Consider the following 23,186-nt stretch of genomic DNA (forward strand, 5'->3'; position numbering starts at 1 on the left):
TTTGTATAAATTGCCCAATGTAAGAATTCCTTTATTAACCCATTCCTTCCATAAAATGGTCTTTTAATCCCATCCCATTGACCATGCTTTAGTGAAATAAAAAAAATACAAGATAATAAAAAAATAAAATCGTCTGGTAGATAGATATTATTTTCATGCCGAAAAGTGGGATTTTACACAAAAAGGTGGGGTTCTGAGAGTCTTCTCATATGCACCGTGGAGAATAGGCTTTCAACAATCCGCCTTTTGGTGCATATTATATATTTTTACTGCGGTGCAACCAGGCCAAAATAAATGTACCGTCGCATAGCGTTGAGGAGAACTCCTGAAGCTATGGACCAGAGCTACCACTTCTTGTTGCCTCTCTTGATAGATGCTGCTGTAGTTATATTATACTATATGGAAAGTGTCTAATAAAGGCCTAAATTGTAAAACTGCAAAACTGTAATTGCTCTCCACTCGACACCGTCAATGAGCCCTTGAGAAAGGGCTCTCAAGTTGTTCACTCGCCCCAAAAGTAGAACACTGATCCGCTTCCAGGTTTGGAAGTGCTTCCACAGTAAAATCCTGTTAATACATTTACCGCCAGCATTAATTAATCCCTCGATAGCGTAATGCCAAGGTTTTATCGCGCGTAACACTTACTTTGAAGATCCAAATATCCGTAATCGCATGTTTGTGTGAAAAATATGACGTGTGGTATATGACCGGTTGTTGTTGTCTCGCTCGGCGGTGGAAAAAGCTGACCGCGAGTATCACAGCGCCTGCTACAGGCCGTTGAAAACGCTTGTCTGGGCCAGAAACTGCCCCCTCAATGTCCTTTCTGAGATATAGGGCTTTGAGTTTGAAGACAGGGCTTACAATGCAAGTGGATGCACGCGCATCTTCAAAATACGATACGATCCGAATTAAAACTTGGATTAAAGAATGTAAACCCTGGTTCACGAGAGTTTGGCGGGCTAGGGTACTAATTTACACCCTTGTGTTCCTCGTTTGTGGCGGGCAGACGGTTAATATATCCATGTGTTAAATCTGAGTTTAAAAAAATGTAGGCCTAACTAAAAGGACCCTTCTTCCGGGTCCATTTGGTTACATTTGTAAACTCTCAGAAGTCAAATTAACACAGACAATTTCACAGTGTATGCATGAGTGCATCGCAAGGGCATTCATCGCTGCAAAAGTAAATGCCATGATGTCCCGACCGGAATCCGACCTTCTCTTGTTACATTTCTACTTTCTCAAGAAGCAGTTATTATTGGGCTGAGACGACAGCGGTGTCACTACAGCTCATCATCATCCCAACCGCTGGCGTAAAGTCACCAAGTACACCTACTCAAGTACTGGGAATATCCCTTTGGTACTTTATACATCACAGTATCACAGAGGATACACCAAGTACACCTACTCAAGTACTGGGAATATCCTTTGGTACTTTATACATCACAGTATCACAGAGGATACAGTACTGAGTATGGTACTTTATACATCACAGTATCACAGAGGATACAGTACTGAGTATGGTACTTTATACATCACAGTATCACAGAGGATACAGTACTGAGTATGGTACTTTATACATCACAGTATCACAGAGGATACACCAAGTACACCTACTCAAGTACTGGGAATATCCTTTGGTACTTTATACATCACAGTATCACAGAGGATACAGTACTGAGTATGGTACTTTATACATCACAGTATCACAGAGGATACAGTACTGAGTATGGTACTTTATACATCACAGTATCACAGAGGATACAGTACTGAGTATGGTACTTTATACATCACAGTATCACAGAGGATACACCAAGTACACCTACTCAAGTACTGGGAATATCCTTTGGTACTTTATACATCACAGTATCACAGAGGATACAGTACTGAGTATGGTACTTTATACATCACAGTATCACAGAGGATACAGTACTGAGTATGGTACTTTATACATCACAGTATCACAGAGGATACACCAAGTACACCTACTCAAGTACTGGGAATATCCTTTGGTACTTTATACATCACAGTATCACAGATGATACAGTACTGAGTATGGTACTTTATACATCACAGTATCACAGAGGATACAGTATTGTATCTTTGGTACTTTATACATCACAGTATCACAGAGGATACAGTATTGTATCTTTGGTACTTTATACATCACAGTATCACAGAGGATACAGTATTGTATCTTTGGTACTTTATACATCACAGTATCACAGAGGATACAGTATTGTATCTTTTTACTCCTCAACATTCATTTGACGGCTTTAGTTACTAGTTACTTTGCAGATAACACACTATTGCTATTTTCGAATAGCTGAATAAGTATAACATAGTCTAATAGCATGACATACATATATGATTCCGAAACGGCCAATCTTTGTAATATTTTGCCCTTTGTAGTAGGCTACTTGTAACACAACAGTATTTCTACATTGCGATACTGCTACTTTTACTTAACCCATTTTGACCTGAGATCAGATTCTAAAAATGTCTTCTACATCCTGACAGTTTTCTGAAAAAGCTATGTTTCTATGTCAGTCGTTCTTCGATTTTTCAAAAATAGCAGACCTACAAGCTCGTAGCGCGCCACTCGGTGGCGCGCTACGAGCTTGTAGATCTGCTATTTTTCAATAGCTAAAGCATAACATAATGCTAACACCAAAAGGGGTTCCCGCCCAAAATGGGAGACATTGTCCCACCACTGACCCCATGGATGGATGAATGAAATGAGGATGTGAGATGAGGGTGTTGAGGAGGGTTCTCCTCTGGCGTTTAGGAAAGGATCAGTGATCCTTTCAGTGGCTGAGCTGATGATGAATGACGTACCTGGACAAGGTCCCTGACTCTGGATCAGCAGGTGTTCTTGTTTCTCACAGCGGGCCTTCTTCAGGACACACTCGTTCATATAGGTCTGTCTGTCCGACGCACACACCTACAGCAAGACAAGACACACAGTATGAGTCACACACCTAAGACAAGACACACAGTATGAGTCACACACCTAAGACAAGTCACACAGTATGAGTCACACCCCTAAGACAAGTCACAGTATGAGTCACACACCTAAGACAAGTCATAGTATGAGTCACACACCTAAGACAAGACACACAGTATGAGTCACACACCTAAGACAAGACACACAGTATGAGTCACACCCCTAAGACAAGTCACAGTATGAGTCACACACCTAAGACAAGTCATAGTATGAGTCACACCCCTAAGACAAGTCACAGTATGAGTCACACACCTAAGACAAGACACACAGTATGAGTCACACACCTAAGACAAGACACACAGTATGAGTCACACCCCTAAGACAAGTCACAGTATGAGTCACACACCTAAGACAAGTCATAGTATGAGTCACACCCCTAAGACAAGTCATAGTATGAGTCACACACCTAAGACAAGTCATAGTATGAGTCACACCCCTAAGACAAGTCACAGTATGAGTCACACCCCTAAGACAAGTCATAGTATGAGTCACACCCCTAAGACAAGACATAGTATGAGTCACACACCTAAGACAAGTCATAGTATGAGTCACACACCTAAGACAAGTCATAGTATGAGTCACACGCCTAAGACAAGTCATAGTATGAGTCACACCCCTAAGACAAGTCATAGTATGAGTCACACCCCTAAGACAAGTCATAGTATGAGTCACACCCCTAAGACAAGACGCACAGTATGAGTCACACACCTAAGACAAGTCATAGTATGAGTCACACCCCTAAGACAAGTCATAGTATGAGTCACACCCCTAAGACAAGTCATAGTATGAGTCACACCCCTAAGACAAGTCATAGTATGAGTCACACCCCTAAGACAAGACGCACAGTATGAGTCACACACCTAAGACAAGTCATAGTATGAGTCACACCCCTAAGACAAGACACAGTATGAGTCACACACCTAAGACAAGACGCACAGTATGAGTCACACACCTAAGACAAGTCATAGTATGAGTCACACCCCTAAGACAAGACACAGTATGAGTCACACACCTAAGACAAGACACACAGTATGAGTCACACGCCTAAGACAAGACACAGTATGAGTCACACACCTAAGACAAGTCATAGTATGAGTCACACACCTAAGACAAGTCATAGTATGAGTCACACCCCTAAGACAAGTCATAGTATGAGTCACACCCCTAAGACAAGACACAGTATGAGTCACACACCTAAGACAAGTCATAGTATGAGTCACACACCTAAGACAAGTCATAGTATGAGTCACACGCCTAAGACAAGTCATAGTATGAGTCACACCCCTAAGACAAGTCATAGTATGAGTCACACCCCTAAGACAAGTCATAGTATGAGTCACACCCCTAAGACAAGACGCACAGTATGAGTCACACACCTAAGACAAGTCATAGTATGAGTCACACCCCTAAGACAAGTCATAGTATGAGTCACACCCCTAAGACAAGTCATAGTATGAGTCACACCCCTAAGACAAGTCATAGTATGAGTCACACCCCTAAGACAAGACGCACAGTATGAGTCACACACCTAAGACAAGTCATAGTATGAGTCACACCCCTAAGACAAGACACAGTATGAGTCACACACCTAAGACAAGACGCACAGTATGAGTCACACACCTAAGACAAGTCATAGTATGAGTCACACCCCTAAGACAAGACACAGTATGAGTCACACACCTAAGACAAGACACACAGTATGAGTCACACGCCTAAGACAAGACACAGTATGAGTCACACACCTAAGACAAGTCATAGTATGAGTCACACACCTAAGACAAGTCATAGTATGAGTCACACCCCTAAGACAAGTCATAGTATGAGTCACACCCCTAAGACAAGACACAGTATGAGTCACACACCTAAGACAAGTCATAGTATGAGTCACACCCCTAAGACAAGTCATAGTATGAGTCACACCCCTAAGACAAGTCACAGTATGAGTCACACACCTAAGACAAGTCATAGTATGAGTCACACCCCTAAGACAAGTCATAGTATGAGTCACACACCTAAGACAAGTCACACAGTATGAGTCACACCCCTAAGACAAGTCATAGTATGAGTCACACCCCTAAGACAAGTCATAGTATGAGTCACACACCTAAGACAAGACACACAGTATGAGTCACACCCCTAAGACAAGTCATAGTATGAGTCACACCCCTAAGACAAGTCATAGTATGAGTCACACCCCTAAGACAAGTCATAGTATGAGTCACACGCCTAAGACAGCAAGTCATACAGTAGAAATGGACGTGTCCACAGAAAGCGTTTTATGAGCTGAGGAACGCTTTGGATATAATTAATCTCAGGCAGAATTTGTTACAGTATTGAATCCTGGCTTTGCCACGTCTAAGGACTAGAATTTTCTAAAGTTTAGTTACACCCCCGCTCCGGGAACCCATATGACTCTCCCATACATGAAGATAGCCACTTCTCTCAGACAGCTGAGACGAAGGAGGTGGCAGACCTAAAGCCATAGTGTATAGCCATAGAACCCATAGTGACTCTCCCATGTAGCCACTTCTCTCAGACAGCTGAGACAATGGAGGCAGCAGACCTAAAGGCTGAAGTCCTTAACCTCACTATATAAATATATCGCCAACTTCGCCAAGCTGATCAGGTCTGAACTAAAAGCTGTGTTGGCTGAAGAATTTGAAAGCATCAAATCTGACTTTAGACTCGGTAAAAACAGAAGTAGTGGCAAATAATACTGCAACAATTCGCTCTGAGGTGGAAGAGATGAAAAACCAAAACAAAACACTTCATGTGGATATGGCCCCTAACACCAGAAACTGTGTTAGCTACTGTGCAATTTCACAGAAATTATTATACTGTAAAGGCTTTAGAACAGATAACTCAGAATAGACTGAAAACATTGTATTTCTTAAATGTAAACACAAGTGTGAATATTATATTTGATCTTGGCGTTCAGGCTCTGCTATATATTACTCTCTGTTCAGCACATTATTAGAAGACAACTATTTCATTGCAGGGAGATGGGTATGGAAACCTCTGGAGTGTGCCTGAACTACATCAGAGCTATTCTCATTTATGGATAATTATCTTTTTATATACAGTAGTGCCACTCATCTCATCATTAACATAACATTTCAATTATTCAATTAAAGTAGATGTTGTCCAAAACATTTTTTGTCAGGCGTAAGTTTGTCTTTGTACGACAATGTGCATCATGCATGTGCACAACCTTTCTTAAATAAGATTTTGTGCGCGCCCCAGGTGTGCCAGACAATGACTTGTCAATTCCTCCTAAATTGGAGAAGCGCAGTTGATTTGCATAATGCTGTCAACGCCACAAGAGGCATGCAGACTTGTCGTGCGGTCGTGTGCTGCGAAATGGCCAAGCAGCAGGGTACGTTTTCAAGCTCTCAACGTTTTACTGTTAAAATAGATAAAAAAGCATGACAAGAAATAAATTACTAATGCTGTCAACAATGACAGCAGAAAGAACGACACACCACCGTTGGACTGAATATAAAAACATATCACATTTAGTCTGTTTATTAAGTATCAGCTGGAGTGGAGCTATCGGATTTAGATAAAAAGAAATTGATGCGATAATTGGAGACCGCACTAGCTGTCAGCTGTCCAGTAGTACCGCAGTAGATGGAAAATAATACATCTCACATGTCACAACACAGGATCTGGGTATTATTATTATTATTAGGATTATTAACCCATTCTGGGCGGGAACCCCTTTTGGTGTTAGCATTATGTTATGCTTTAGCTATTGAAAAATAGCAGATCTACAAGCTCATAGCGCGCCACCGAGTGGCGCGCTATGAGCTTGTAGGTCTGCTATTTTTGAAAAATCGAAGGAACGACTGACATAGAAACATAGCTTTTTCAGAAAACTGTCAGGATGTAGAAGACATTTTTAGAATCTGATCTCCCTCCTGATAACCCTAACCCAAAATGGGTTAAATGACTGATTTCAGGTCTCGTCAACTATTCCAGTGAGTGAAAAACAGAGAGACTTGTGTGGGTGTGCAGTTCCAACACGAAGGCACAGTGGTGGAAAAAGTACTTAAAGCAAAGTAACGATACTGCATTGTAGAAATACTCTGTAATAAGTCAAAGGCCTCACTCAGACCTTTACAACAGATTGATGTATGCTTGTTGTATACAAAGGGTGTGACACAGCTTGCCCCAATGCATTTCCAATGGGAGTCACATGGTTTGACACAACATTTGTGTTGTATGAGGGGGAGGGGCGCAGTCGAAACACAGCCGGAAGCCATACAACAGCTTGTAGTCCAAAATGTTGTATCAAACCATGTGACTTCCATTGGAAATGCATTGGGGCGGCCATGACACTACACAACATTCATCCAACAAGCATGCATCAATGTTGTAAAGGTCTGAGTGAGGCCAAAGTCCAGAATTCAGCATTTACTTGAGTAAAAGTTCAAAAGTATTGGCTTCAAAATGTACCAAAAGTAAAAGTACTAATTGTGCAGAATGTGTCCATTTAAAGTTTTCAAATGCATAATAATAATCTTTTGAAAATAGCAGATCTACAAGCTCACAATTGTAGTGGAGTAAAAGTAAAACACTTTTACTCAACCACAATTATTTGAAAACTTTAGTTACTGTAGATTCTGATTGTTATTACAAAACATACATGAACCGCTTCAGCCCTATAGATTTCGGCCATTTGACAATAGCTCACAATGCTACTTGAAAACCTGTGAAATGGGACATAATGGGCACTTTCTACTTTTGGTACTTTCTACTTTAAGTACAGTTTGATAATTGTGTAGTGTGACATAACTTGATCTTTGTCACCAAACCTCTTCACTGGAAATAGCAGATCTACATGCTAACGTTGCAATATTTGCCTCTGAGATGTAGTGGAGTAGAAGTAAAAGTACTGGTAATTGGAAATACTCAAGTAAATACTCAAGTAAATACCGCAAGATTGTACTTAAGTACATGTACTTAGTTACTCATCAGCACTGGGAGGGCGTGAGGAGGTCCTACCGGGTTTCGAGGCACGCTGTGACAGGTGAAGTCACACACGCAGCGGTCGTCCTCCGCATCCTCGTCCCACGAGCCGCCGAACCTCCGACAGCGATCCTGTTCACAGCTCTCCACTCCGGAACCGGACCCTCCAGAACCACAGTCTGCCACACACACGCACACGCACACGCACACACACACACACACACACACACACACACACACACACACACACACACACACACACACAAAAGCGAAGTCATTAACCCATTTAGAACTGAGGACGATTCTACAAATGTCTTCTAAATCCTGAAATCCTGAAAAACCCTATGTTTCTATGTCAGTCATTCTCAAACTATTTCATGTCAAGGACCCCCAATATTATTATGTAATTGGCCGCCGATCCCCAGAAGCGGACCCCCCCAGAAGCAAAGATTTGAGTCAAAAACGTTGGCTCTGATTGATTTTTCAAAAATAGCAGACCTGCGCTATGAGCTTGTAAATCTGCTATTTTTCAATAGCTAAAGTATAACATAATGCTTTAAAACACCAAATGGGGTCAACCCAACACACAACAGACACGGTGAGAGCTCCTCTGCGTTTGTCTTTCAGTGTTTGCCAGTGTTAATACATGAACAGCATCATCAGACGTTCCGGGGGGTGGGGGGGGGGGGGGGTGATTGAAATTCAGCTCACGTTGACGGTGGAGGAGATTGAACCGAAGGCGCCGCTGGAAACTCACCATAATGACCCACCGTAGAGAGGACCACAGACTGACTAAATGAATTACTGTACATGTGCAACATCTCCCCCGTCACCAGGTGCTCTGTATTCATTACACAACGGGTGTGTGTGTGTGTGTGTGTGTGTGTGTGTGTGTGTGTGTGTGTGTGTGTATGTGTGTGTGTGTGTGTGTGTGTGTGTGTGTGTGTGTGTGTGTGTGTGTGTGTGTGTGTGTGTGTGCGCGTGTGTGTGTGCGTGTGTGGGGTTCAAATTAACTGTTGCCTCCCAAGGACCGTGAGGTAGTTTGAAGCCTTGTCTTCAGTGAATAGTGAATGCCAGCTTTACTTCCTGATAGGAAGTAAACCCTACTCTATGGTTGTGAGAGCTGGACACTCACAGCGGACACTGAGCGCAGAATACAGTCCTTCGAGAACAAGTGCACAGAAGGATGCTACACATATCATATAAAGAACACCGGACAAACGACTATGTTGGACAGTTGGTCACCACCCATGCTGGAGAACAGGAGCCCCTACTCTCAACAGTAAAGCGTCGCAAACTGGCCTGGTATGGTCATGTCACAAGCCATACCTCGCTGGCAAAGACCATCCTACAGGGGACAGTGGAGGGGAAGCGGAGAAGAGGCAGGCAGAGAAAGGCCTGGATGGACAACATCAAGGAATGGACTGGCTGCAGCTTACAGACCCTGCTGCGCACGGCTGAAGACCGAGAGCGCTGGAGATCCCTGACTGCCCAAGCATCCACCATGATACCCCTACGGCCCCCTAGGCCATGGGATGAGTAAGAATAAGTAAGGAAGATGTCGCTAATTGCGAAGCATTCTACAAAAATCGAATTACTGTAGGGCTGGCTGATATGACTTCAAGTCAATATAATTTCATTTCATTTCATTTCATTTCATGTCCCAACATTTTATTTACCTGCCATAGTGTCAACCCCTTACCCCTGTGTCGGATCGGTGGTTAGACTGGCATTTTCACCGATACCGATATGACCCGATATGACAAATAAGGGCCGATCCGATACTTTTCCCGATATCGATACAATATCGGGACATCTCTAGTTTTTATATATTTTTGTTTAATTGCCCAGTCGTACACTTTGTGGGTAACCACGGAGGACCTTCGATTTGCTTTAAAACGGTGCACTTCCCCAGATGGACGTGAGCGAGAGCGGGACGTATCTCAGGTTGACCTTGCACTGCTCATGAAAAACAACTCCATCCTGAGACAGATTGATTGATTGCATTTTATTGAAGTGTCATGCCCGTTTCCCCGTACCCAGCTAACTCTAATACACTGGAACAGCATGAGTGATTTAACCCATTTAGGCCTGACGTCAAAATTAAGTCCAGACAGTTTTCTGAAATACCTCATGTTTCTGTATCAGTGGTGCTCAATATTTCATGTCAAGGATCCCCAAAAATATATGTAATTGGCCGCCGACCCCCATCTGAAAATATGTTGTCCCAGGGACCCCCCCCCCAGAAGCAAAGATTTGAGTTAAAAATGTTCGCTCTGAAAGAATATTCAAAGGTTTCCGCCACATTTTCACGATTAAAAAAAAATAGTAAACCTACAAGCTCGTAGCGCGGCACTCGGTGCGAGCTTGTAGATCTGCTATTTCTCAATGGTATAACATAATGCTTTAAAACACCAAAAAGGGGTTCCCACCCAAAATGGGTTAATGAAGTCTGACAGTGAACAAATTCACCCAAAAGGACCCAAAATGTGTACACTCAGTCAACACTCTTATGATCTTACTGTGTACACATTTATCAAACACAATTTATATTCATATACACTGCGAGTAAGCATAGTACTGTCTGGGTACAACAAGATTGGAATCATAAATATCAATCCAGGAGACAATCCAATACATACTGACTCAAACTGTAAATAAAAAGCATTTCCTCTTGTATCCATGCTCTGCAGATATATTGAGCTGTCACATCCAGTAGCCTACATTTCTCGAAAAAACAAAAATTCAAGTCTTCGTCCATAAACAAGAGAAATCAAATCAAGGGATATATGCTTAATAAACAAATTAATTGTCAGATCAGATAGAATGGTCAGTATGTTTTAAATGACATAACGTACATAACCTATTTTCTTTAGGGATTGAATAGTGTATGCCCGTTGCCATGTGCTGTGCAAACCGCATCATGAGCTTCAGGCAGCACTAGGCGAAACCAGGGAGCAACATTTGCAGTGGAAGAGTAGGGTGAGCACCTCCAATCACAGCAGATGTACTACTTATATATTAACCCATTTAGACCTGAGCTCGATTCTACAAAATGTCCTACAAAATGTCAGCGGTGCTCAACCTTTTTCATGTCAAGGACCCCCAGAATTATCTGTATTTGGCCACGGACCCCCATCTGAAAATATGTAGTTCCAGGGACCCCCTGGAAGCAAATATTTGAGTTAAAAACGTTCGCTCTGAGAGAATATATATTCAAATATTTGCGCCACATTTTCAAGAAGATATTTACAAGTTTGTAGTGCCGCACTATGAGCTTGTAGATCTGCTATTTTTCAATAGCTAAATTATAACATTTAAAACACCAAAAGGGGTTCCTGCCCAGAATGTGTTAACTGCTTAAAGTAATGTCTTAAAATAAGTTCCAGATTGTAGCTTTACAGCAGGTTCTGAGTTTGGTCATTATTATTACTATTACTTATCACTAGCCCACTTCCTCCTTTCAAATTAGAAAGCAACTTGCTCTTAATTTGATTAACATTATAATTATAGTTTATTTCTAAATGTATATAACTAGGTCCCAGCCTCTGAAAGTATAAGTGCTATCTCCTTCGCACAAGGATGATTCTGGGTAACGTCCCAATTAAATATCTGCTTTGTAAGAGTCTGGCGTCTACATTTTACTAGTCTATTTCACAACCTTATCATCTTCCCTTTGTGATATCACAGGGTTCCCAGCCTATTATGTATATTACTGTTATGGCTAGTGTTAGAGCAAGTTTATGTCCACCATAAAAAAAAATAGGAAACGTCTTATTGCTTTAGTCTTCTATTTACGCTCTTTAAACCCTCATACACCAGAGGCATAGTCCTAGGGTGACCAGATCCAAACTGTTCATTTGAGGGACAGAAGTATCGCTTGTGTGGGACAAGTGGGATGGGGGGGGACCCCGTCCCTCCATCCCACTTGTCCCACACAAGCGATACTGGAGTACCGGGTTAGCAACTTACTACTTGAGTGCATATTTGTATGCTATTTTAACAGGCTTAAAAACACATCTTGCAGGAAGAGACAATGAGAGAGCTTTACAACAGAAGGCCAACTATTGGGGGACTAAACTATTGGGGTATTTGCCTGCCAGTCACAATGTGGGACAGGGTCTCAATTTGTGGGATGCCTGAAAAGTCTTGGAAATGAGGGACTGTCCCACGCAAAGACTAAAGAGGGACATCTGGTCACCCTACATAGTCCAGTACAGCACTGGTTATCAACGTGGGATCCAGGGACCCCCTAAGGGGTCTTTGAGGGGATTCCAGGAGGTCCAAGGGGAGCATGCCCCCTGCTATATATACAGGTATGTCTATAACAGATCCTGACGAAGACCTTTTGGTCGAAACGCGTAGGTCCTGTTATTTATTTGCCTTGCTCATCAATACATTATTTGAATCTTTTTTCACCAAAGACGGAGTGCCTTGGATTCCTTTTTTCTTTTAAAGTCTGCAACTTATACACCTTTGGGAGTCAAGCAGTACAACTTGAAGGAAAGATACCTTTTTGTATACGGTTCTACCTGTATTATCAACTTCGATATAACTTCGATATCTCCACTGCACTGGCATCGAGCGGCGCGGCCCGGCTAGAGATTCATAAGCCACGCACACTAAGGATAGCGCCCACGTCGCCCACAAACATCAAGTCTCGTTAGCGGCTCGCTCTGTTTTCCTGTTTAGCCGCACTCGATGCTGACCTGAATCCACTCAGGTCAAATTTTACCATCATAGCCGCTCATCGATTGTGAAACATTGTGTACTGTAGAACACAGTGCTTTGTTTTTGGACTAATCTTTGGCATAATGGCGTCTCTACCACTGACTGTATTACAGCTAGCTGATTTAACCCATGACAGAGGTCATGAGGAGCCTGGCTGAGGCTGGCGAGGCAGCTGGACCCCCCAGAATGAAATAGCACAAAGTGCTTTACGATGGTGGGTTTCCTTTATAAGTGTCAAATAAAGGAGGCTGACTGGCTGAGGCTATGAGAGGAGAGCGGAGAGGAGGATCCTGCTTTTGGATGCTGCAGATTCACCTGCAAACCTCCTGAGGATGATAGTGTGTGTGTGTGTGTGTGTGTGTGTGTGTGTGTGTGTGTGTGTGTGTGTGCGTGAGTGCGTGCGTGCGTGCGTGAGTGCGTGCGTGCGTGCGTGCGTGCGTGCGTGCGTGCGTGCGTGCGTGCGTGCGTGCGTGCGTGCGTGCGTGCGTGCGTGCGTGCGTGTGTGCGTGCGTGCGTGCGTGCGTGCGTGCGTGCCACTCGGTGGCGCGCTACGAGCTTGTAGATCTGCTATTTTTCAATAGCTATAAAGCATAACATAATGCTAACACCAAAAGGGGTTCCCGCCCAAAATGGGTTAAACTACCATTCTGTATTTCACTGTGTGAGGGACGGGTCGTCTTTTTGAGCCGCCTCAGAACTCGGCCTCATCTGTATTGACTGCGGCTGCCATTGTGCAAAACCCCCGCTTGGCCCTAATGGGCAAATCGATGGTGTGGCGGGTTGGAAGTGCCACTTAGCATAACCCATCTTCTTAAGTGGATTATGGGACAGGTCGCACAGGGGGGGGAGGGAGGGAGGGAGGGAGGGAGGGACGGGGGCGGGCGGGCGGGCGGGCGGGCCGCGGAGCTGCGTCCGTGAGCTCTGATGATATGGCGCATCCACAATGGGCTCTGACAGCTTTGAGTGGTCACTACACTGTAGTGGAAGGCCGTTCACTTCATCTGGGGGGAGGGACCCGCGATGACATTGACAAGTGGTGCTCAGATTTGCTTTACTTAAGTAAAAGTAGCAGGGCAGTAAAATAGGAAATACTGTATTTGGAAGTGCTGTATAAATATTTTTGATGAGTAAAGTGAGTTTGTACATACAGTATGCTATTTTCAAATAGATAGAAGTATAAAATAAGGAAGATTTTTTTTATTTTAACCCATTTTGGGGCGGGAACCCCTTTTGGTGTTAGCATTATGTTATGCTTTAGCTATTGAAAAATAGCAGATCTACAAGCTCATAGCGCGCCACCGAGTGGCGCGCTATGAACTTGTAGGTCTGCTATTTTTGAAAAATGACTGACCACTGACATAGAAACATAGCTTTTTCAGAAAACTGTCAGGATGTAGAAGACATTTTTAGAATCTGATCTGAAAGTGAAAGTGCTGTATAAATATTTTTGATGAGTAAAATAATGAAGTGAGTTTGTACATATACAGTATGCTATTTTCAAATAGATAAAGTATAAAATAAGGCTGAATTTTTTTTCATTTAAAAAAATACAATATTGGTCTGTGAGATGTAGAGAAGCATAAAAAGTGGAAATAGTCTAGTAAAGTAAAAGTACGTAAAAATTGTACTTGAGCAAATTAACCCATTTTGACCTAAGATCAGATACTAAAAATGTCTGTTTGAAAATGACAGTTTTCTGAAAAAGCTATGTTTCTATGTCAGTTGTTCTTCGATTTTTCAAAAATAGCAGACCTACAAGCTCGTAGCGCGCCACTCGGTGGCGCGCTATGAGCTTGTAGATCTGCTATTTTTCAATAGCTAAAGCATAACATAATGCTAACACCAAAAGGGGTTCCCGCCCAAAATGGGTTAAGCGGCGCGGCCCGGCTAGAGATTCATAAGCCACGCACACTAAGGAGAGCGCACACGTCGCCCACAAACATCAAGTCTCGTTAGCGGCTCGCTCTGTTTTACTGTTTAGCCGCACTCGATGCTGACCTGAATCCACTCAGGTCAGATTTTACCATCATAGACGGTAGACGCTCATCGATTGTGAAACATTGTACAATGTGTAGGACATAACGCTTTGTTTTTGGACTAATCTTTGGCATAATGGCGTCTCTACCACTGGCTGTATTACAGCTAGCTGATTTAATCCATGACAGAGGTCAGAAGGAGCCTGGCTGAGGCTGGCAAGGCAGCTGGACCCCCCGGACCTCCCGGAATGAAATAAATAAGGAGAACTGTTGGCAGTGGTACTCCAGTACTGCACTTAAAGGACCACTTCACCACTTTTCAACTTCTCTTCCTATAATTGGTCCTCACTAATGTTCATGATAAAATACCACCATTTTTTCCTACTCAGTCTGTGTCTCATAGGAGGGCTGTGGGCAGTTCAGAAACCCGTCCACCAGTGACATCATCGATGGTGAATCCAAGCTAATAGAAACGGCAGGCTTTCTTTTCCTGAAAAGTTGCAATGCAAAAGTTGAAGCCATCGTTCTCACGATAATAAAAATCTAAATATATTTAAAAACAAATCTTGTTTAAAAAGAAATCTGCCTAATGATGATGTCACTGGTGGACGGGTGTCCGGACTGCCCAAAGCCCTCCTATGAGACACAGACTGAGTAGGAAAAAATGGTGGTGTTTTATCATGAACATTAGTGAGGACCAATTATATGAAGAGATGTTGAAAAGTGGTGAAGTGGTCCTTTAAGTAAAATTGTTGACTTTTCATTTAAATTATTATTATTATAGACATACATACATAAACAACTTAAAGGCTATTTTATACTTTGAAAATAGCCGATCTACAAGCTTGAGTTAAAGCTTGAGCAAATTTAAGTTGATGTCAACACTTTTGAATACAGAATAATGTTGAATACAAAGCCGTGTTTTATTTCGTCCTTGAGAACATTTCTACATTGTGGCATCGCTACTTATTACTTCTTGCACGACTGGCCGGTCACCGAAATCCATTTATGCCGGCACACAATGGAAGAGAAAAGAGAACCGTGCCTTCTCAGGCCCCGGCTTACGGAAGACGAGATGAAATACAATGAAGGAGGTAAGACATTAGAAATGGAATAAATACAAGTGAAGGGTGAAGAGGGTGGTCCCAATTAGCCGCTACGCTTTGATGTTCCCGTGGCCCTGCGCTCGCCTAGCATGAACCTTTCAATTAGCACATCCTCCCCAGCTAAGATGGCTGCATCAGCTCTTCTCCCCCCCACCCCGCCCGTCCGCTTCCCTTTTACTCAATCATGTCAGAAACCCTCGCTCTATTTAGCCGAGGGAACTCCATTAACAAGAGGGAATTCAGCGGCGGGGGAGAGAGAGGAGAAAGGAGGACTAGCTGCACCGAAATGACGGCAAAAGAAATTGTGGAGATAAGGGAAAAAAAGTATTACAAGCAACTGACAGCGGAAGCAAGAGGTGGAATAAAGGATGTTGTTTTTTTGCGTGTGTAAAGGATTGGCACTGGGAGGAAAGGAATATAGCTTGGCTGTCGGGCAGAATCCTTGTATCTCCATGTTTCAACATTTTACTTTTTTTTTTGTGCATTAATCCCCTACAACTATGTTGTATGACAGTGTCAGGGAAAGGTAGAGAAAGTGTCTGCTACCTCACAGCCTGTTACATCGTGAAAGGTAGAGAAAGTGTCTGCTACCCCACAACCTGTTACATCGTGAAAGGTAGAGAAAGTGTCTGCTACCTCACAACCCGTTACATCATGAAAGGTAGAGAAAGTGTCTGCTACCTCACAACCCGTTACATCGTGAAAGGTAGAGAAAGTGTCTGCTACCTCACAACCCGTTACATCATGAAAGGTAGAGAAAGTGTCTGCTACCTCACAACCCGTTACATCATGAAAGGTAGAGAAAGTGTCTGCTACCTCACAACCCGTTACATCATGAAAGGTAGAGAAAGTGTCTGCTACCTCACAACCCGTTACATCGTGAAAGGTAGAGAAAGTGTCTGCTACCTCACAACCCGTTACATCATGAAAGGTAGAGAAAGTGTCTGCTACCCCACAACCTGTTACATCGTGAAAGGTAGAGAAAGTGTCTGCTACCTCACAGCCTGTTACATCGTGAAAGGTAGAGAAAGTGTCTGCTACCTCACAACCCGTTACATCATGAAAGGTAGAGAAAGTGTCTGCTACCTCACAGCCTGTTACATCGTGAAAGGTAGAGAAAGTGTCTGCTACCTCACAACCCGTTACATCATGAAAGGTAGAGAAAGTGTCTGCTACCTCACAACCCGTTACATCATGAAAGGTAGAGAAAGTGTCTGCTACCTCACAACCCGTTACATCGTGAAAGGTAGAGAAAGTGTCTGCTACCTCACAACCCGTTACATCATGAAAGGTAGAGAAAGTGTCTGCTACCTCACAACCCGTTACATCGTGAAAGGTAGAGAAAGTGTCTGCTACCTCACAACCCGTTACATCATGAAAGGTAGAGAAAGTGTCTGCTACCTCACAACCCGTTACATCATGAAAGGTAGAGAAAGTGTCTGCTACCTCACAACCCGTTACATCATGAAAGGTAGAGAAAGTGTCTGCTACCTCACAACCCGTTACATCATGAAAGGTAGAGAAAGTGTCTGCTACCTCACAACCCGTTACATCATGAAAGGTAGAGAAAGTGTCTGCTACCTCACAACCCGTTACATCATGAAAGGTAGATAAAGTGTCTGCTACCTCACAACCCGTTACATCATGAAAGGTAGAGAAAGTGTCTGCTACCTCACAACCCGTTACATCGTGAAAGGTAGAGAAAGTGTCTGCTACCTCACAACCCGTTACATCATGAAAGGTAGAGAAAGTGTCTGCTACCTCACAACCCGTTACATCATGAAAGGTAGAGAAAGTGTCTGCTACCTCACAACCCGTTACATCATGAAAGGTAGAGAAAGTGTCTGCTACCTCACAACCCGTTACATCATGAAAGGTAGAGAAAGTGTCTGCTACCTCACAACCCGTTACATCGTGAAAGGTAGAGAAAGTGTCTGCTACCCCACAACCTGTTACATCGTGAAAGGTAGAGAAAGTGTCTGCTACCTCACAGCCTGTTACATCGTGAAAGGTAGAGAAAGTGTCTGCTACCTCACAACCCGTTACATCATGAAAGGTAGAGAAAGTGTCTGCTACCTCACAACCCGTTACATCATGAAAGGTAGAGAAAGTGTCTGCTACCTCACAGCCTGTTACATCGTGAAAGGTAGAGAAAGTGTCTGCTACCTCACAACCCGTTACATCATGAAAGGTAGAGAAAGTGTCTGCTACCTCACAACCCGTTACATCATGAAAGGTAGAGAAAGTGTCTGCTACCTCACAGCCTGTTACATCGTGAAAGGTAGAGAAAGTGTCTGCTACCTCACAACCCGTTACATCATGAAAGGTAGAGAAAGTGTCTGCTACCTCACAACCCGTTACATCATGAAAGGTAGAGAAAGTGTCTGCTACCTCACAACCCGTTACATCATGAAAGGTAGAGAAAGTGTCTGCTACCTCACAACCCGTTACATCATGAAAGGTAGAGAAAGTGTCTGCTACCTCACAACCCGTTACATCATGAAAGGTAGAGAAAGTGTCTGCTACCTCACAACCCGTTACATCATGAAAGGTAGAGAAAGTGTCTGCTACCTCACAACCCGTTACATCATGAAAGGTAGAGAAAGTGTCTGCTACCCCACAACCCGTTACATCGTGAAAGGTAGAGAAAGTGTCTGCTACCTCACAACCCGTTACATCATGAAAGGTAGAGAAAGTGTCTGCTACCCCACAACCCGTTACATCGTGAAAGGTAGAGAAAGTGTCTGCTACCTCACAACCCGTTACATCGTGAAAGGTAGAGAAAGTGTCTGCTACCTCACAACCCGTTACATCGTGAAAGGTAGAGAAAGTGTCTGCTACCTCACAACCCGTTACATCGTGAAAGGTAGAGAAAGTGTCTGCTACCTCACAACCCGTTACATCATGAAAGGTAGAGAAAGTGTCTGCTACCTCACAACCCGTTACATCATGAAAGGTAGAGAAAGTGTCTGCTACCTCACAACCCGTTACATCATGAAAGGTAGAGAAAGTGTCTGCTACCTCACAACCCGTTACATCATGAAAGGTAGAGAAAGTGTCTGCTACCTCACAACCCGTTACATCATGAAAGGTAGATAAAGTGTCTGCTACCTCACAACCCGTTACATCATGAAAGGTAGAGAAAGTGTCTGCTACCTCACAACCCGTTACATCGTGGAAGGTAGAGAAAGTGTCTGCTACCTCACAACCCGTTACATCATGAAAGGTAGAGAAAGTGTCTGCTACCTCACAACCCGTTACATCATGAAAGGTAGAGAAAGTGTCTGCTACCTCACAACCCGTTACATCATGAAAGGTAGAGAAAGTGTCTGCTACCTCACAACCCGTTACATCATGAAAGGTAGAGAAAGTGTCTGCTACCTCACAACCCGTTACATCATGAAAGGTAGAGAAAGTGTCTGCTACCTCACAACCCGTTACATCATGAAAGGTAGAGAAAGTGTCTGCTACCTCACAACCCGTTACATCATGAAAGGTAGAGAAAGTGTCTGCTACCTCACAACCCGTTACATCATGAAAGGTAGAGAAAGTGTCTGCTACCTCACAACCCGTTACATCATGAAAGGTAGAGAAAGTGTCTGCTACCTCACAACCCGTTACATCATGAAAGGTAGAGAAAGTGTCTGCTACCTCACAACCCGTTACATCGTGGAAGGTAGAGAAAGTGTCTGCTACCTCACAACCCGTTACATCATGAAAGGTAGAGAAAGTGTCTGCTACCTCACAACCCGTTACATCATGAAAGGTAGAGAAAGTGTCTGCTACCTCACAACCCGTTACATCATGAAAGGTAGAGAAAGTGTCTGCTACCTCACAACCCGTTACATCATGAAAGGTAGATAAAGTGTCTGCTACCTCACAACCCGTTACATCATGAAAGGTAGAGAAAGTGTCTGCTACCTCACAACCCGTTACATCATGAAAGGTAGAGAAAGTGTCTGCTACCTCACAACCCGTTACATCATGAAAGGTAGAGAAAGTGTCTGCTACCTCACAACCCGTTACATCGTGGAAGGTAGAGAAAGTGTCTGCTACCTCACAACCCGTTACATCATGAAAGGTAGAGAAAGTGTCTGCTACCTCACAACCCGTTACATCATGAAAGGTAGAGAAAGTGTCTGCTACCTCACAACCCGTTACATCATGAAAGGTAGAGAAAGTGTCTGCTACCTCACAACCCGTTACATCATGAAAGGTAGAGAAAGTGTCTGCTACCTCACAACCCGTTACATCATGAAAGGTAGAGAAAGTGTCTGCTACCTCACAACCCGTTACATCATGAAAGGTAGAGAAAGTGTCTGCTACCTCACAACCCGTTACATCATGAAAGGTAGATAAAGTGTCTGCTACCTCACAACCCGTTACATCATGAAAGGTAGAGAAAGTGTCTGCTACCTCACAACCCGTTACATCGTGAAAGGTAGAGAAAGTGTCTGCTACCTCACAACCCGTTACATCATGAAAGGTAGAGAAAGTGTCTGCTACCTCACAACCCGTTACATCGTGAAAGGTAGAGAAAGTGTCTGCTACCTCACAACCCGTTACATCATGAAAGGTAGAGAAAGTGTCTGCTACCTCACAACCCGTTACATCATGAAACACTGTGCGCTCGTGCTGTACATCTACTGCTTTTGCTATAATACTGTATGTAAAACATTTGTGACTAAATTTGACTGAGGGACTGCCATTGGATTCTTTTGAATTTTCGTTTCTTCGTGTCATATGAAAGCAGGGAATCATAGCTTCAAATTGACATATTGGTTGTTCAGTTTGGCCCACTAGTTTTGGAGATATGGCTTATAGAGTAATGTCTTGCAGAAAACAGCGAGTTGAGAAAACAGGCTTGAAAGGTTCACTTTTGTGGTCTCTAACATTACACCTAGCTACATGTTTAAGCATTTATTTCATATTTACATGTCGATTTCAGCTCTGACACTTATTTCAGACATGCTATAGTATGTGAAGAGTCTGCCTGTGCTATTAACTCATTAAAAAAAAAAAGTCCTCTGGTGAAAAGCTGGAATTTGCGCGATGGCAGTCTCTCAGTCAAATCTGGTCACATTTGACAACAAGTGAAAGTGGTTAAGTGTGTCAGTGGGTTTTATAATTGCTTGTGACTTAATTATGAATCCATCCATCTTTTCTTTTTTTCTTTTTTTTGCATTTCCCGAAAAGTAACCGCGTTGGACATACAAGGTTTCCACCCCGACAGCGACAATGTAAAATGGCGCAGGGAGAAAGGAAAGGAAAAGAAAAGAAAGGAGGGAAAGAATGAGCGGATATAATAGAGTACATGATGAGCGTGACATTCTGAGGTGGAGACCGGCTGCTGCCGGGAGACAGCAGATCAAGACAGGCGTTTACATCATCAATATCGGTTCCTTCTGGAGGAATGGCGTTGTCGGCAGGGAGGGAGAGAGAGCCGCCACGACTCACAAAAACACCGTGACCTGAGCGAATGTCATCCAGGACATATTGCTGCTCCACCCCCCCCACCCCCCCCCCCCCCCCACCCACCTGAAAAGCAACAGTGGAGATGGAGCTCGGGTGCACGACGGAGCTCTTTGTGTTTGTTTTCGGCCCCATTTGTCAGCCGCTCTCAGACTGGGCCCGCCTCTGAAGGATGTGACAGCACGTTAGCCCCAAATAACCCATTCTGACCTGAGATCAGATTCTAAAAATGTCTTCTACATCCTGACAGTTTTCTGAAAAAGCTATCTTTCTATGTCAGTCGTTCTTCGATTTTTTAGTAAAATAGCAGACCTACAAGCTCATAGCGCGCCACTCGGTGGCGCGCTATGAGCTTGTAGATCTGCTATTTTTCAATAGCTAAAGCATAACATAATGCCAACACCAAAAGGGGTTCCCGCCCAAAATGGGATAAACTCTCCCGCGAGATAAAGAAGGATTGAGCGTCGCGGCGCGGCCCCAGACGGAGGGGAGGAGGAAGGCAGGGAGGAGTGGGGACTATGGATTTTTCACTTAGTCGTGCACCGGTAGCCGCACATCCGAAAATAGGCGATCTACACAAGCTCAACAGTGCGCCATGTCCCCATGTGACGCGCTGTGTGTGAGCTTGTAGATCGCTTGATGTCCGTGGCAGGAAAGGAGAGATAGTGGCAATGACAGGCTAGCGGTTAAAAAAAGAAAACCACCTACTCATTTCATTGCGATGAGTCCTTTGCCACAGCAGGAAGCCACTCGGCTGCCCCCCCACCCCCCCGTCACCCCCCACCCACTTCCCAGCACCCTCTAAGTGTGATCCTCCTCCGTGATATGTGCGGGGGGTGAAACGTGGTGGGGGAGTGTGATCCGCGGCGTCACTGTGTGTGTGCTGCTGCAGCTGCTGCACTCGTAATCCTGTTTATTAAATGTGTATTCAATTAAAAAAAGAGGGGCCCGGGCCCCCCTAGGTGATGCACTGCTCTCAGACGCCACTTTGTCAGTGTCGCAACAAAAAAAAAGGGTGCTGAGGCCAGGCCTACCCGAGTGTGAAATTAAACAGGTGATAAATTTCCCCGTGCGGCCCGGCGGTGGGAACAGTGTCATTTTTCATTACCGCTAAATAAAAGGCGGGCGAAACCAACTTCCATTTTTTCGCCCTGCCCCCTCATCCGCCCTCCCCCCCGCCCGCCGCATGACTAATGAGTGTGTTTTTTAAGCCATTTTGGACGGGAACCCCTTTTGGTGTTTTAACTAAGCATTAGGTTATACTTTAGCTATTGAAAAATAGCAGATCTACAAGCTCGTAGCGCGGCACCGAGTGCCGCGCTACGAGCTCGTAGGTCTGCTATTTTTGAAAAATCGCAAAAATGTGGTGCAAATCTTTGAATATATATTCTTTCAGAGCGAACTTTTTTTTTAACTAATCTTTGCTTCTGAGGGGTTCCTGGAACAACATATTTTCAGATGGGGGTCGGCGGCCAATTATATGTAATGTTTGGGGTGCTTGACATGAAATATTGAGCACCACTGATATAGAAACATGAGGTATTTCAAGAAAACTGTCAGGATTTAGAAGACATTTTTTTTAAATTTCGACGTCAGGCCTAGATGGGTTAAGTCAGGTCTACATAAACGAATAAATCACTCGTCCCCGCGCTGGCCTTATCTTAGCCCATTCTGGGCGGGAACCCCTTTTGGTTTTAGCATCATGTCATGCTTTAGCTATTGAAAAATAGCAGATCTACAAGCTCATAGCGCGCCACCGAGTGGCGCGCTTTTCGATTTTTCAAAAATAGCAGACCTACAAGCTCGTCGCGCGCCACTCGGTGGCGCGCTACGAGCTTGTAGGTCTGCTATTTTTGAAAAATCGAAGAACGACTGACATAGAAACATAGCTTTATCAGAAAACTGTCAGGATGTAGAAGACATTTT

General features: G+C 43.7%; 1 protein-coding gene across 1 annotated transcript in view; it reads right to left on the minus strand.

The window, feature by feature from the left end:
• The window catches only part of agrn (agrin), a gene marked incomplete at its 3' end in the record, with an annotated part of 389,991 nt that overhangs the window by 84,699 nt on the left and 282,106 nt on the right, over positions 1–23,186 (minus strand). Inside the window, exons 9-10 of the mRNA XM_079493547.1 lie at positions 8,012–8,154; positions 2,836–2,941 (exon numbers count right to left, since the gene is read on the minus strand). Of these exons, the coding sequence (XP_079349673.1) occupies positions 2,836–2,941; positions 8,012–8,154 (249 nt within the window). The remainder of the gene's footprint in view (positions 1–2,835; positions 2,942–8,011; positions 8,155–23,186) is intronic.

This window comes from Electrona antarctica, assembly GCF_951216825.1.
Source record: "Electrona antarctica genome assembly, chromosome: 2".
Classification (NCBI taxonomy): domain Eukaryota; kingdom Metazoa; phylum Chordata; class Actinopteri; order Myctophiformes; family Myctophidae; genus Electrona; species Electrona antarctica.